The sequence below is a fragment of the Molothrus ater genome, chromosome 1, assembly GCF_012460135.2.
Source record: "Molothrus ater isolate BHLD 08-10-18 breed brown headed cowbird chromosome 1, BPBGC_Mater_1.1, whole genome shotgun sequence".
NCBI classification, from domain to species: domain Eukaryota; kingdom Metazoa; phylum Chordata; class Aves; order Passeriformes; family Icteridae; genus Molothrus; species Molothrus ater.
The window spans coordinates 57,915,841-57,932,067 of record NC_050478.2 but is presented as its reverse complement, the minus strand read 5'-3'; the positions used below and the strand labels follow the sequence as shown (position 1 = coordinate 57,932,067).

General features: G+C 39.8%; 1 protein-coding gene across 2 annotated transcripts in view; it reads right to left on the bottom strand.

Annotated features, from left to right (window-relative positions):
- SLC12A7 (solute carrier family 12 member 7) overlaps positions 1-13,410 on the bottom strand; it is a 79,219-nt gene extending 65,809 nt beyond the window's left edge. The window contains exon 1 of one of the 2 annotated variants that reach the window (XM_036406408.2): positions 13,219-13,410. In XM_036406408.2, coding sequence (XP_036262301.1) covers positions 13,219-13,330 — 112 coding nt within the window. In that variant the 5' untranslated portion in view covers positions 13,331-13,410. The remainder of the gene's footprint in view (positions 1-13,218) is intronic. The other variant, XM_036406410.2, reaches the window with a different exon arrangement.
- Positions 13,411-16,227: the final 2,817 nt, after the last annotated feature.

Here is a 16,227-nt window from a genome sequence, read left to right as displayed (position 1 = left end):
GGTTTTAAGCATAGAATAAAATAGCCCTCCAGCTAACCTTTTTATTACTTTACTGACTCCCTCAAAAAATCTCCAGTTAGTTGAGGAAGGAATTTATGAAACGCAAAAGGAATTACTTTGTAAAGGTTGTGGGGAACCTTCCATGACATGTTGTACTTAATCTATTCCTTATTGAAATAGAAATTGCATTAACCTGTAGCTCTACTGACCTGCTCTGGCACACCTCTCAAAAAATACAGCATTACTTTCACTGCCTTACAGCCGACAAACTACAAAACCTATGACATGCTGATACCGTCACAACCCTGGCATTTCCAAATAATCTCAAGTCCTTGCCTGCACCACTTTGCCTGTGTGCCCTTTTGCCCTTATATGCACAGATGACCGCAATAGCACCTACAGTCTTTCCACTACAAAATTAAGGAACAGTTAGAGAACAAGCTGTACTCTTTTCCCCTGTCTCCTCCCTCTGCTCCCCACATGAAATCCTAGAAGAAAGCCCTAGCAAATGTGTACACTAGTCTCAGCAATTCACACATCCAATATACTTCCTTCTATCCACATCCTCCAACTTTCATTTTTCTGCTTCTCTACATTATATATTTGGTCTCTCACTACTTCAAGTCCTACAGCCTGGTTAGGCACCACTCTTCCAACCAAGGTTAATGCAAAGTCAGCAGACGGAACACTGTTAAAACAAAAGAATCTCCCTCATGAACTAACACCTTGAGATGTTTCACAGTATATGGAACATGCTGATTTCACACAAAATTATCTGAGAAATTGGCATTAATGGGCTCCATTGTACTTTAAAGAAAGATTCAATTAGCTTTTTCACAGACAACAAAAGAGCAACTCTGCCCTAAAACAAATACATCCTGATTTCTCTTACCATTTTGCTAAAGCATATGAGCACTTGGATTTCTTGCTCAAGACATTGCATTTTCTTTCCAAGATTTTTGCAATGTTGTTTTTCTTTTAGCTCCATTCCTGAAATCACCCATTATTTCTGCTGAAGTTTAATGAATAAGCCATTCATTAAAAGGTATGTTCCCAAGTTAAAATAAAAATAAGGTTGCTTGATTTCAGTCTTGCCAAGACCCTACTTCTATTGATTTTCTCACCAACTGACATCTGGTACCTGTAATTATTAACTAAACATTGGTACTCCTTTCAGGGTACTTCCAATCCCTTCAGAGAGGATTACTCTTCAAAAAGTGAGCTGGGAAATTTCAATTATTGTTTTGCCTTCATATAGATGATAATGTCACTGGAGTTACTCTTTCAGTGGTTATCATTAGACTAATCTAAACACCAAAAGGGTAGCAAAAATAAAAAAAAAAGTTAATCAGTATTCATAATTCTGAAGTTGAAGACTAGAATTTTGGCTAACCAGTTCTGGACATAAAACTCAGTACCTCAGCACTATACAGTATTTTAAATTGTAGATTGGAGAATTGTGAAGCTGTCCGTTATATGTTTCTATTTCTAAACAGAGTTACTTGGCTTTACTCCAATATGAAAAAGAGCACAGCATCTCTAACAAAAGTCTTGTTAAACGCACCTGACAGGCTTCAAATGGGAAAATACAGAACTTAGGATCTGAAGAACAGGAAACCTATTTCAGTGCTTACAACCAATATTCTGCCTATTTTAAAGTTTTCTGATAATAGTCTTCAAAATAGTCTGGTAGTGACAGACTGCAATAAACTCCTGTTTCTCTAACACAGTTTTCTTTTTGTATTTGTGTATGTTTGGCACAGCAATTTGATAGGCAATGCTGATCATGTCAAATATTATTTTACCTTCACTTGAAAGAGAATCAACACTGAAAAAGAGACCAAAAAAGCAAACTGACAAGTAGTCTGTCATCTGCAGTTTGTTGACTACTTCTACAATTATAAAATCATTAGGACCATAGAATCATAAAAGCATTAAGATTGGAAAAGAGCCCTAAGGTCCAAACTTTGAACACTACCATGCCATCTTAATATAGCACTAAGTGCAACATGCAGTCATTTCTTGAACACCCCCAAGGATAGTGGCTCTACCACCTCCCTGGGCAGTCCATTCCAATGTTTAACCACCTTTTCAGTAAAAAAATTCTTCATCATGTCCAACCTGAGCCTATCCTGGTGCAGCCTGAATCCATTTCCTCTAGCCATATTGCCAGTTGCCTGGAAGAAGAGGCCAACCCCTATACTCTACTACAACTCCTTCCAGGTAGTTATAGAGAGTGATAAGGTATCTCCAGAGCTTCCTTTTCTTCAAGCTGAATGACCCCAGCTCCCTCAGCCACTTGACATCAGACTTGTGCTCCAGACCTTTTCATTGCCCTTCTTTGGACACGCTCAGCAATTCAATATCTTTCTTGAAGAAAGGGGCCCAAAACTAGACACAAAACTCAAGGTGTGGCCTTAACAGTGCCAAGTACAGGGCAACAATCACTTCCCTAGTCCTGCTGGCCACGCTATTTTCAATAGGGGCCAGGATGCCATTGGCCTTCTTGTCCACTTGGGCACACCACTGGCGCATATTCAATCAGCTGTTGACCTGCACTCCGAGGTCCTATTTTGATGAGCCACTTTCAAGCCACTCTTCTCCCAGCCTTCAAAGTTGCATGGGGTTGTTGTGCATGACCTGGCATTTTGCCTTACTGAACCTCATACATGTACCACAGTGGCTAACCTCCAGTTGTCCAGAACCTCCCCAGTTTATCAGGACTAACAATAATGATAGAGAGAGGCTTGGCAATCTCTTCTGCCAGCTCCCCAAGTACACTCTAGTGGGTTTCACCCAGCCCCATACACTTGTGAGTGTCTAAGTGGCTCAGTGGATCACTGACTACTTTTTCTGGATTATAGTGGGTCAGTTCTGCTCCCCATCTCTCTCTACCAGCTCCAAGGGCTGGTCATCATGAGGATAACTGGTCTTTCTGTTGAAGACTAGGCAAAAAAGGCACCTCAGATTTCCTCATCCTTTGTTACAATGTCACCCTTCACATCCAAGAAAGGATATATTTTCCTTGGTCTTCTTTTTGTTAATATATTCATAAAAACACCTATGAACATCTTTGAGTTTTCATCACTGCTGTCAACAAAATCACCTTTATTTCAAATTAAAAACCACCACCTTTTGAAGTATCCTTATTTAATATGTTTAGATATACAGTGAATCTTATTAACATGTAAGTCAAACTGACATGTATTATACCATTCAGCAGAAAGAACTAGTTTCAGAATCTCAATGCACAGACATCATCTGTGGTGAAATTAACCAAACAAACTATCTCAATCTTTAGCTTATTCTTTCTTCAAAAGAAGATTCAATAGAAAAGAAATTATTCATTAGAAAACCAGAATTAAATTAAGACAGGATTAACACTTTTCACAAATCCTGTAAATCTTGCCCCTCATGCATCAAGTGGACAATAGAAAAAGCTATTTCAGTTACTTCTACTGAGGTTACATGGAACACAAAAGCAATAAGAACTTCATTTCACTAGTAAGTCTTAAGCCATCTATGGTTTATCTCAGCCCTATCCCCTTGAACTCTATGAGGAAGCTTTAAGATAGTCAAATCACAGAATCATGTAGGTTGGAAAAGCACCTTGAGACCAACCATACACTTAACACTGCCAAATTCACCACTAAACAATGTTCCTAAGCACCACACCTACACATATTTTAAACATCAGCAGGGACGATGGCTCAGCCACTTCCTTGGGCAGCCCATTCCAATGCTTGACAAGCAAATCACCTTTTCCTTAGGTCTCTTTGAAATTGTGTCTGTTTAAGCACTTCTCAAGTGTGAGCTGAGTGAAACATAAAATAAAAATTAGAACTTCCAATGTAGTTTCAGTCATATCATTCAGCTGCATTTCTTCTGAAATCCAGTTTCTGCAACCGAAGCATTCCAAAAATCTATAATTTCTGTTGCTTGATTTCTGAAAGTAACTCAGTTTATGAGGGTTTACAGGCAAAAATCTTAAATCTAGACTAGTATTTCATTTTGGATCACAAAAAAGGCAAAATAGAATAACCAAAAAAAACCCTTTGGGTTTGTTTATGGTATGTTTCATGTGTCTTCTGACACAGAAAAAATTTGCCTGTTGATATCATACTCCATGTCACTCAACTAAGTCATCAAAGCCTAAGTTTTAAAAATTATGTTTCTACCCTTGTACCTACTCTAAAAATTATTATTACAATTTTTAATCTGATACGGAATGTTCTTATAACCCAATGACCCCAGGGCTGGAGCACAATTCTGTGCTTACTGCTGGAGCAGTAGACAAACTAAAGCCATGACTAATTGCTATAGATAGATAATGAGATGATTGGGTCTTACAATTGAGAGATGAATATTGTGTGAAAATTAAGAAAAGCTTTATTATTGTATAATTATGTTAATGTCGTTTAGATGTCCTCTGTTCTCCCCATAGTTGCCTTTTCCATCTACTCTGTATTGTTGCCATCAGACAGCCTGGGTTGTCTAGGACAGGTAGAGAGAAGGCGTGCACATGTGCCCCTTACCTGGGGCAGTTGGGAATGGAAAAGCTTGTTGCTAAGGGGGTGCAGCATGACAACACCTGACCCTCCAATCAAATTACAAGAAAGCAGTCTCCACCAATGAACGGCAAAGAAGAGCTGACTGACAGACTTTGGAAGGGGCCAGGGCTGGCTGATGCAACCCCCAGGGGTATAAAAGACAGAGCATCCATCTTGAAGATGAACCAGCGACATGGTAGGCAGCCACGAAGGCAGCTCCCAGCGCTGCAACTTTTTCCTTATTTAGTCCTTTTGTTGTATTTTTGTTAAGGCTTAATAAACCTTTTAAAATTTTCAAAGTGAGCAGTTGTCTCTCACTCTAATGTACTTTTCCTAAAAGCCTGTGTGGTACTTGCTGTGTTGATGGGACATGTAAAAAATCCTACTCTTGATTTCTACATATACTCAAGCACTGTGATGAGTGATTGTATCTGAATGGAAATTAGGTGCAATGACATTTTTTTTGTAAACAAGACATACAGCTACAAGAATGTTGCAGTGTGAAGCATTTTCCTGTTTTAGCTATCCCAGTCCCCCAGGTGTGCCAACCTCTCCTTTCCCCGCCCCCTTGCCTCCTTGCTAAGTGCTGTCCGTCAAGCTTAACATTCCAGCAAGGGCATCGTCTGGTTGGTGAAGTTCAAAAGATGCCCCTCAGCCCTGGGGTCATTGGCCCATCTAGGTGTCATTGTCCCCTGAGACTCCCCCCCTCCCACCTGGTTGGTGGCTCACCTATCCCTTCCCTCCCCCTGCCCCCGGGCTTAAAAGACACGGAGACCATGCAGTCGCTATTCTGTTGGGAGCTGTTACCAAGATTCAGAGATCTGTGACCATGGAATCAAACTCTGGATTAACCTTCCAGCAGAATCCGTCTCCTTTTCCTCTTCACCTCGCCTAAAGCCTTTCCATCAGGGGTAATAACTGAATTCCTGCTTGTCTGGACTTGTTCCAGTGCCTAGCCAGGGCATCATATAGCCAGCCAGGGGTGTCTCTGAGGTGAAAACACCACAGTTGCTGCCTCTGGCCAAGCAGCAAGGGCCAGAAGAGCTCAGGCACGTTCTCCCCTGTAATATTGGGATTATATTCCAATACAAGAAGAGAAGGTAGGAGATATATCTCAAGATAATATTTAGTGCGTTGATACACATCATTACAATGTGCACACCCATACACACTAGTCCCCCAAATGCCAATGCAGTGTAACCCACACAAATTATCACAAACTATACCAGAGCTGTTCTGGCCTTAAATTTTCTGACATTGTCATCAGATGATTTTTTATTAACACTTCCACACACCAAACAAAACTTCTTAGGTAAAAATTTTTGCACATCACAGTTCAGTGCTGGTCACAGACACAAAAGGCAGCACGGTGTGCAAATTGATATTCTTCAGAAGTTTCAGAGTAGCGATCCTCAGAAACACCAACAAGTAGATTACTTTTAAAGTGTGCTAACAGGTAAAAATTTCTAAGCTGATCCAAACTGGCCCATTTTATACAGTGTAAACCAGAATCCAACAGTAGAGCTTAAACATGCAGACGCCAACTTCGCCAATAAGGTGGCCCTCTTATTCAGGGGTTGGACTAACATGATCTCCAGAAGTCCCTTCAAACTGTGACAATTTTGCAATTTCCCTCTCACACTTACTACTCACCACTCTGCATCCCCATATCATACTGCTCCTCATAAGAATTGAACTATTGAACATAAATGCATATGCTGTCACCAGAGACAATCAATGTAGGAATGAGCAATTACTCAAACAGAAACAACTTCCTTAGCATTCATAACAATTCCACCTCTGCCTCCTTCCCCACTCCCGAATCACAAGTAGCAGGGTATGAAAAATGTATGTTATAGCTGTCTTGTTATAGAGAAAGTGGCAGAGAAAGGATAGAGGATAGGAAACTATCATTTAAGTGGTCCTAAATTTGCACTGTGATGCCTGATCAGGAGATTAGAACAAAAATATTTGACTATCTAATCTAATTTCCCATCTTTCCGCAGGCTCAGGAATTTAATTTGATCACTAAGCTCTATAACTTTAAAAAAATCATATTGAAATTTAAGCAGTGCATCTCTTGATGTTTTCAGAACTGAAATAAGAAAAAACCCTCTTAATTTATGTAAAGCTTAAGGGTTTTGATACTGAAAAAAATCTCAAATTGTTCCATATTTCTACTTAAATTTGGTTATTTCAAACTTCTAGGTCTAACATCCTAGTAACTGCTTCCAAATTTAACCACTTACAGTATTTTCTCCCTGTGAAGGTAAATATACTTATTTAAATCATCTCAACCTCTCTCTTGAAAAATCAAAAAAATTCCTAAAACATTTTTCTAACTTTTTTTGTGGAAACGTTCTGTACAGGTTTTAAGTTACACAACATCAAAAAAAAAAATCAAACTCTGAAAATCAAATACAGTGTTCTAACACCAGCCTCAGTCAATGCTATTTACAGAAGTATAATCGTCACTACTACTCCAAGGATCAGGCTAGCCCTCTTTACCATAGCATTAAACCAAGGTCATGATATTCTATTCCAGTCTGACCCCTAAATCCTTTCCAGATTCACTGCTTCCTCACTGTCCCACACTATGTCTGCCATCATGATTCATATCCAAGTAATGCTTCTAATGCTCCTGTTTACCTTTGAATTCAAACATGTTTTGTCCAAAAAAGCAAGCACCTTTTTCTCCTGACATGCTGTAAGAGTTTAACATCTATCTGAAAAATAAAAGTAGATAGCTTTCATATGGCAAAAGAATTCAAGTGTTGTTCAAAGGAGTGAGAATTACATAAACTTTTGAACATGATGACCTCAAATACAGTAGCGCAGCTATGATAATGTATAACTGTTCTCCAAACAAGTACATGTGTTAAACTAGAAACGCTTTGATTCCCACTAGAAATTGCTAATTTTATATGTTGTTATTTAAAGCAGAACTGCAGCTGGGGAATAACCCTTAACAGAAAAGCCCTAACTCTTCACAGTTTGCAACGGGCAACCCTTAATCACAGTCCATGTACCTTGAGGTAGGTTCTGGTTACCCATATACAGGTGAAACGTAACAGTTTTAAATAAAAACAATGGTAACATTTTCATTCACATAGTATTTGGTCACATTAAGAACAAGCGACTGCAAACTGAGAATATGAAAATAGGATCCTGTTTGCACAAGAGACAGCAAACATTTAATGTTACTGTAACAAAACTTTTTAAGGTAAAAATACATAAAGTTTAAAAATCAATAAAACTGATGTATATGACCATCTCATCCAAGAAAGCTGCCTGTGGCAAAATCTGTAATTCTATCTTCTCTATCATGTGTATTTCCTTCCTGTATGTTCAAGTTTTTGATAGGGAGGCAACAAAAGAGAAGTCATAGAATCTTATAAATTAAATATCCTAACACTTCTAATCTAAATCCACATACTGGAGCACTCCTTAGAGCTCTAAAACATAGTCATGTTTTTAAAAGCCACCTTGGAGTTCTACAATACAGTCAAATTTTTAAAAGCCACTGTCTTCCTATAATGCAAATTATGAAAAAGGCATCCATAAACTTGTTTGAACACACTTTGCCTCAATTTTTGAGCCACATTGGTTTAAGAATTCAGTGCAACCTAACTCAAAAGGTTCGTGTTATTGGGTTCTTTTTAGTAATTTAATGTCTAAATATATTTACTACATCACAAATTTCTTCCAGTGTTTTTATTAATGATAAGCACAATTTATATGTTATACTGATATGCAGAACAAAGTGTATTTAAACCCCTTGTAAATAAACCTCTTTACATAATGGATGATTCTAATATTGCATGCATCATCTATGTTATCAACATTGCTAAATCTTGGATTTTTCTTTACTTAGGCTGCTATTATCATCAAGCACAACTTACTTCTAATGAAAACACTGCAAAAGCTCTTTATAAATTCTTTAAAATATGGCTGGAAGCACAGGAACCTCCTATTTCAGTAAGAAAGATATTAGAACCATGGTATTGTCTTGTAAAGAGACTCACTTGGATTTGGCCCGTTTTCTTCAAAATCTTGCTCACTCATGATTAAGGAAAATTAAGTGGGTCTCCTCTGATGATTCTTCAGGTACCAAGAATTGAAAGAGGAAACTGACAGTTCCTTCCTCCCAGCTTAATGTAAGACCTCAAATCCTGTTTCTTACTAGCATTGGATTAATCCTGAAACAAGTCATTAAGACTTCAGGCAGCATGAGTGCACATGACAGGAACTACATGAGAGTCACAGAATTCACTGAAGATCATTAAGCTGAAGGATTTTTGTCAGCAATAAACACCCTGCTTAGTGATATGGGAAGGATCAAGTCACTGAAACATCCCATGTCTCCATCTAATAAGTATTTTAAAAGTTTTATTTCTATCAAATAAATTCATTTTAAAATATATCCACTAAACAGATCAGTAGAGATTAGCAACAAGTAGTATTAACCTATTCCAAAGACCTATCTACTATTAAAAAACCTTCTTTTACACACCAAAAGATATCTGTACGTATTAGCAGACCTTAAGCAAGTCAGTTAGTTTTTAAACATTGATTTTATGTAGAAATAGTTGGCATTTGTTCTACTTAAGATGTAGCAGATAAACACTTTAAAATATAGTTCTAGTAATTTTGTAAGCTCTTTTTAAAAACAAATATTTTTAATTTATAAAGGTTTCTTTTTAGACTGGCAGCATAATTTGTTAATTCTCTTTCAAATTACATATGTCACTGTTTTCTAGTTTATGCATTAATGTATTACACGTTTTAAACCAGCCTTAAACTCATAAAAAGTGTTTCAATTCTGTTAAATGGATGCCAGTGATAGGAACAGACTAGTTCCTGGGATCAAATCCTTGAATACCATCTAAAATCTACTTTTCTCTGATCATAATATCTATGCTGCAAGCATGGTCAATTGTGGCAGTTAAGGTTGAAGGGTTGACTGAAAATACACTAGACTTCTCCGTGAGATTAATTATCTTCCTCCATTGCACATATATACACACATACACACACACACACACACGTAACTGTGTCGACTATTCCCTGGTTTTCCAATAAGTAACATTTTACAGAAATTCACAGCATCCATGCTTCATTAGTTATATGATGGCTTCTTTGTAGATGATCAGGTTTGTTATTGCTATTCCTTGTACTTGAGGGTCTTCAATTTTAAAAGAATTTGCAGGAGTTAGTTCTCACATTAGTTTCTAAATAAGAAACTGCTGTGGAAAGGTAACTAATACTATGGGATGCTAAAAATACTAGCGATGTCTTGAAGCACCTGATACACAGAGCTGCTAAGGAACGAAAAGCTGATCAACTTTACAAAATATTTACAGGTCTATCTAGACAGTCACTACAACTATGTGTGAAAAAACCAAACAAAACACCCAAAACAAATCAAGCCCAGAATTTCTTATAAAACTTCATACCTTACTGTCTACACTCATATTTCCTTCTCCTCTTCAACCATTTACTATCTCCTGACTACCCTTTCTTTGTAGTCTATTATAAGCACATTAAAAGACACAGAAGATAGGCATATCTTCTTTCTGCTACTTTGTGAACATTTGAGTTAGCAGGCTGCACCCTTAACCATGTTAACTTGAAGTATTCTGCCTTTTCTGAAGTACTACTGTGACTAATGCTACAGTCCAGCCCCATAGGGAGTCACAAATGTCTTCTTCTCCTTTCACATACATCAAAGTATCATATAGTCAGAAAATATGAAGATATGGAATTTCAGATTATTAAGAAAGAGTGTAGATCATAGAACAAGAAGATCCCAGGTTACTCCTTTACCACATAGATGATTATCAGGTAAGAATGTGTGAAAGGGGATAAATGCACAAAATTGTGCACTAATTGGTAAGTGCCTTGCTAATAAAAATCAAAACTACTGTTGATCTAATGACTAGACAGCATACAACTGATTCCCTCAAAAAAAATGAGCAGAGTTTGATGGGACAGGTTTGTCAGGTTTTCATGTATTTGGTAGGTTGGGTTTTTTTTTTAAAAAAAGGTACTAGTGCAGTCAAGGAAAAACTACTTGGTTTTTAAGACAGACAATTCAATCAAAACTGATAACATGCTAGATTTCTAAACAACTGGAACAAAATAACATGCTGAGCTATATAGGCTAAAGATAAGTCAAATGGGAAGTTCCCATTCTCCTCTTTTTTATGTTCATCTCTGCTCTCAGCTTTACCCATCTCTCACCTTGACACAACCCTAGCCATTCTCACTTTTTGCAGTACTCACCTCAACCCCAAAATGATTTTTACCTCTCCAGCAGTTTACTTTACTCACAGTTTAGCATGCTGAACCAGATCAGTGAAGCGTCTGATGGTCAAGTGCAGGAAAAAGGAAGCAAACCCAGACACAGAGGAGGACAAGAAAAGAAATCATTTACTTTTTAGCCTTTTTCTCAAGGCTGGAGCAGTGAGAAGGGCAAGGAGTCCTTCTCTGAGCAGCAGGCTTTTAGATGGGCTTAACTACAGCAGCTATCAGAAGTACAAACATTTCAGAATTCTTTAGTTTTCAGAGGAATAACTCAAGAACAATTATTTTATTATACAGCATTAACTTAACAATTCCATACAATACCCAAAGCAACACTGAGTAGCACATCTTTCACTTCCCAAAACTCTCTGTCAGATGGTAGCATTTAATCTCTTCATGAGGTCAGAACTCTTCGCCTATAATTTATATACAAACCGATGCCTTCCCTTTTCAGTGTTTTGTCTCTACTTCCAATTTTACAAACACACAAGAAGAATCATATATAAATTCATCCCCTTGACTGATACAGATCCATAACAGTATTTAAATATATCTTGCAATTGTAACTACTAGTCCCCAAAACACTACCTAATCACATAATTTTTTTTTATTTATCTCTGGTCTTTAGGGTTGTGATAAACCACTCTGAAAGTAGCAGTTCCTCTCTTCCTCTCACCTTCCCAGGATTTAAAAATGTTCCAAGCCTTTCAGATACTTCATATAACTTCATATATACATGCAGTCTAACAAATCCTAACTTTGCCTGTAGGTATAGTCAGTATTTTAACATGCCACCTGTGTAAACACCATACACCATGCCTCTCAGACTAGCTCTTCTACCAAAAGAAAATTTGTCCAGATGAATGCTGTACTGCTAGTCATCCATCCAGTACAAACAGATGTCACAGAAACAAACTGTTGTTGTTTGTTGTCAGAAACAAACTGTTAAACTGTCACAGCTTATACTGCTTTGGTTTTTCTATTGCATTTAGTTCAGAAAAAGAGGCAGTTATTAGAACAACTAGTGATCGTTTGAATATACTAAGGGAAAGGCAACTATATGTATTGTATATCTTTAATGGGTTAGTAAGATTTTAGAGTAAAAAGCTTTGGAAGAAAATAACCCAACTGTGTCAGCTTGGTGTTTTACTATATTAGCTTCCTAAAATTAAGTCTGTCAAATATCTGTGTTTATCTCTTTACATTCATATCCCACATCACACGGAATTAGCTTTATTTATCTGTCACCTGTACCACAAAAGTAAGATGCCTTTTACAAACCCCCATTTATTCACCTGTTATCATGTAACAAAGTTAATCCCCCCACCCAAACCTTTACAGAAGTATCGATTGTAACAAAGCATCCAGAATAAAGTTCAAGATGTGAACTAGCTCTCGAAGTGCTAGCAGAGATTCACACACCATACTTGGTATTGCTGCTGCAACACGCTTCGGAAAAAGGAAGTGTTAAGCGCCACAAGAATTACTGCTTTCCCAGCAGTGCCTTATCATGCAAGTGAAGAATCACTCATTTCCCCAGCAACGCTGGCAGAGAAATACTACTGCCCCTGCATAAGGGGTTATCCTGAGCAGACCCTCACTCACGATGCCCGAGCTCCACCTCCGGTTTGATTCTACTCCCCCAGGAAACTTTAGGAACGAGGCCTAGCAAGAAGCAAGGCTCCGAACGCGACGGCATCTCGTAGCAAACACCTACTTAACCCTAGACGCTATATCTGATGCAAAAGCACATGGCTGGACAAACACCTGGAGCAACGCAGGTAAAATTGTGCTCTTCTCCACAGTCTGAATCTTGCCTCTTAGCCGTCTCTCTAGTGTGCTCCAACAGCAGTTAGCCTTAAAGACAGCCTAATGGTTGGATTTGATGATCTGATCTTCAAGGTCTCTTCCAACCTAAACGATTGATTCTACGTATTTTCCCCGTTTGTTAAACCGCCGTGGGCGACGCTGTTTCCGCCCGCTTCCCGTCGCAGACGGGAGGCGGGCTGACCGCCCCACACCGCCCCGGGCAGGCGCCGCGCCCGACCGCGGGCTGCTCCGCTCCCCCGGCTGGAGCCGCCCATAAGTACTTCCTCTTTTCGGCCAGCGGCGCTGACTAATGGAAACAAAGAGAAACAGGCTCTCAGCCACCCCAGGCGCCTGACTTTCGCCCTTCCCCGAAGCGCATTTCTACACCTGGACAGGTAGCCCGGCATCGCTCGCTGCAGAGAGGCGATGCGGCCCCACCACAGTATTCGGGGACTCTCTCGGCCCTTCGGCCCGCCACAGACCCGCTCCTCCGCACGCAAAGAACCGACGCTCTCTTTAGGCGTTGACCACCGGCGCTTCACCACTCTCTCACCAGTGCCCCGGTCTCTCTCGTCGCCTTCATCTTCCTCCTCTCGCTGCTGCCCATCCCGCTGCCGCTCTTCGCCCTGCGCCTCCACCGGCACCACCGTGAAGCTCGTCGGCATGCTGCAGACGGCCACAGACCCGCTGGCGCCTCCTCCTAGGGCAGCGGGCAGGGTGAGCCGGGCGCTGCCGCCTCCCTCACGTGAGAGCCATTTCCTAACGCAGCGGGCGGGCGGTGGCCGGCAGCGCGCCACTTCCCCCTCACCGCTCGCCTGATGGCGCTGCGGCCGTAACTCCGAAGGGAGGGGCACGGGCCCTGGGGCATCCCCTCTTCCTCAAACCTTGGCTTACAGTTACCCTTGCAGCGCTAAGACCAGTAGGCTACTGCTCCTCTGATCCCACCGGACAGAAATTGCTTTCCAAACGAAACCAGAGCCAGGCTGTAGGACCTTAATCCTCCAGATCACTGAAGAGATGAGAGTATCCAAAAGGCCTAAGCAGGGGATTTATGATCACCTTTTGGACAAGTGGAGAAAATTCACTGTGTGCCTTTGGACTACCAGGACATAAAGATGGCTCCCAGAAATCTGCTTTTCTACACAGCAGCCATGCAGTAGACAGGTGAAGGTCCTGGTATTCAGGCCGGAGTCAGCATTTAAACTCTGACCAGCAGTGACGCAGATTTAGAGAGTCAGTGGATGAGCAGTGTATCAAATTAAATATTAATGATGTAGCACTAGTGATGGGATATAGCTCTTGGTTACCTCCAACTTCCATCTCAAAGGAGGTCATAGCATCTCCACTCCAAAAGTAGAGAAAACAGATTTAAAAGCCAAGGGCATTTTTCTTGTTTCTTGTTCTTCTAGCAAAGTGCTAGAATAAACCAGAAAGACTATTTATTCAGTCTGTATCTGTGTCTTTTGGAAGAGGACTGGTAGTTTTGTGGCTCCTATACTTCATTGGAATGGAAGATGTATATGTGACACTGCAGTCTGTCCCACAGCATAAAGGCCTTCAGAGAAGGGAGTAGGCAAATTATTCTGGCCATCAAAAGTGGCAGTGAGCTGGCAGATGTGAAGATGATTGGTTTGAAAAACAGCATTTACTGAATCAGATTTCAGTGAAAAACAGATTTCCCTGAAAAACAGAATTCACAATCCCTCCTCTTTGTTTTTCTTACTGTATTTGGCTTGAGATACAACTTATGTACTTCTACACTTTTGGCATACTGATACTTTTCATAGATCTTAAATGCCTTGTTTTCATCATCTTTTTCTTTTGTCAATACCATAATTTTCTGCTTTCGTCCTGTGGTTCCCAACTTTGGATTGGTGGATACTGTCATTATTTGCATGTTTTGGGCTACATAAGTGATTAATTGAATAAAGCATGAGATCAAACATGAAGAAAGATTAGACCTGTTATTCCGCATAGCAATACAAATCCAGCCCTCTTCCACCAGGATATTCCAAAAAAAATCTTCCAACCATCCTTTATTCATTATAGATTCCCATTTTTGGGAATCTGGCACATGGGCTTTTTTCCAGATGTTTCTGGCTATATCCAAAACTGCATCCCCAATATCATCAATTTGTAGACAGCAATCAGATGTGTTAAACCCCCCCCCCCCCTTCTGCTAACAAATAGTCTAGTGCTAACCGGTTTTGATGCACTGCAGCTCTGGTTTGCTTTTGCTGTTTGACTATTCATTCCATGGCCCCTGCTGTTTCATTAGGTATGATTTCTGCAACTGCTTGTAGTCTTATGATGCAATTCAACATATAAATTGGGGTTCAATATCTCCAACTCCCATCTTGTGCCCAGGTAGGTGGACCCTATGTCTGTATTATCCATTCAGGTGGCCAGTCTTCATCACCCCACTTTTGGTATCCCCCAATTTCTCCAATTAGTTCTCTCTTCTTTCTTTTTAAGGCATCATACACCAGTATTCCCAGATCACCTCCATCTTGGCTTGGCAACAGGAAAAATCCTGGTTGTATAATTCCCAGGCTAAAACTTCCTTTCCATAGGAGAGGAAGTTCTGAATAAGCCCTTTTTCCACATATCCAAAATAAGCCATCTGGTGCTTTCCATTATTTGTTCCTTTGGTAATTCATATTTTCCCAAAATTTGGATATTTCAGGAATCCCATAATAGGGATTTTTCCCAGAGTCATTGCACTGGAAAAGTTTAATTTCTTTTTCATATTTACAATTCCTTTTCCTTTCCTGAGTCCAATATTAGGATATTGGCCCAGGGATCCACCATGTGAAAGTTCCATTATATACTTTAACAATTTTATAAAAGGTCTGTCCTTTTCTGAAAATTCTCTTCCCATAGGCCAGAGGCACTCCTCTCCAATTATGTCTGAACTTAATATCCACCCCTCTGTCTGATTTTCCCCTTTTATTTTGGATCTGTTCCATTTGAGAAGTTCAGCTGGGCCTAGGCTACTACCCTTCCATGGCCATTCTTTGGATATTAAAGCTCCTCCACAAACCCAGCAGCTGCTAACATTTAGCTCCCTGCTGATCCTTTCTCCCAGATCTACAAAGAAGTTTTCCCCTAACTTTGGTATTTCTATTTCATTTTCCAGTTGTTCTCTGAGTTTTGCATATAAACCTCCATGCGGAGTTGGCTTCAGAGTGGTGGGTTGCTGTGTCTGTTTTCTTTGTTTTGTTTATCCTTATTCATTCCTGTATTAAATCTTGTATCAAATCTTGTTCCTTTTTCTATTCTCGGATTTGACTCATGGGGAAACAAACCCATTTGTGTCCTCGTGGGCAAAATGACCCTACAGTTTTGGTAACTTTATACATTTGGGAATTTTGTATGTAGGTGTCTACTTGAGAGGAGTTACAGCAGTGGTGACTAATGAAGGTATGAAAGCTAAAGTAAGAGCCTTGGGTTTTCCCATGGTATAGTGGTCTGTAGCATTTGTGGCAGGGATCATCTGGATTCCCAAAGGTGACATGATTAATAAGGAGTAACAGAAGCCCAGTATAATGTGTACCCCCAC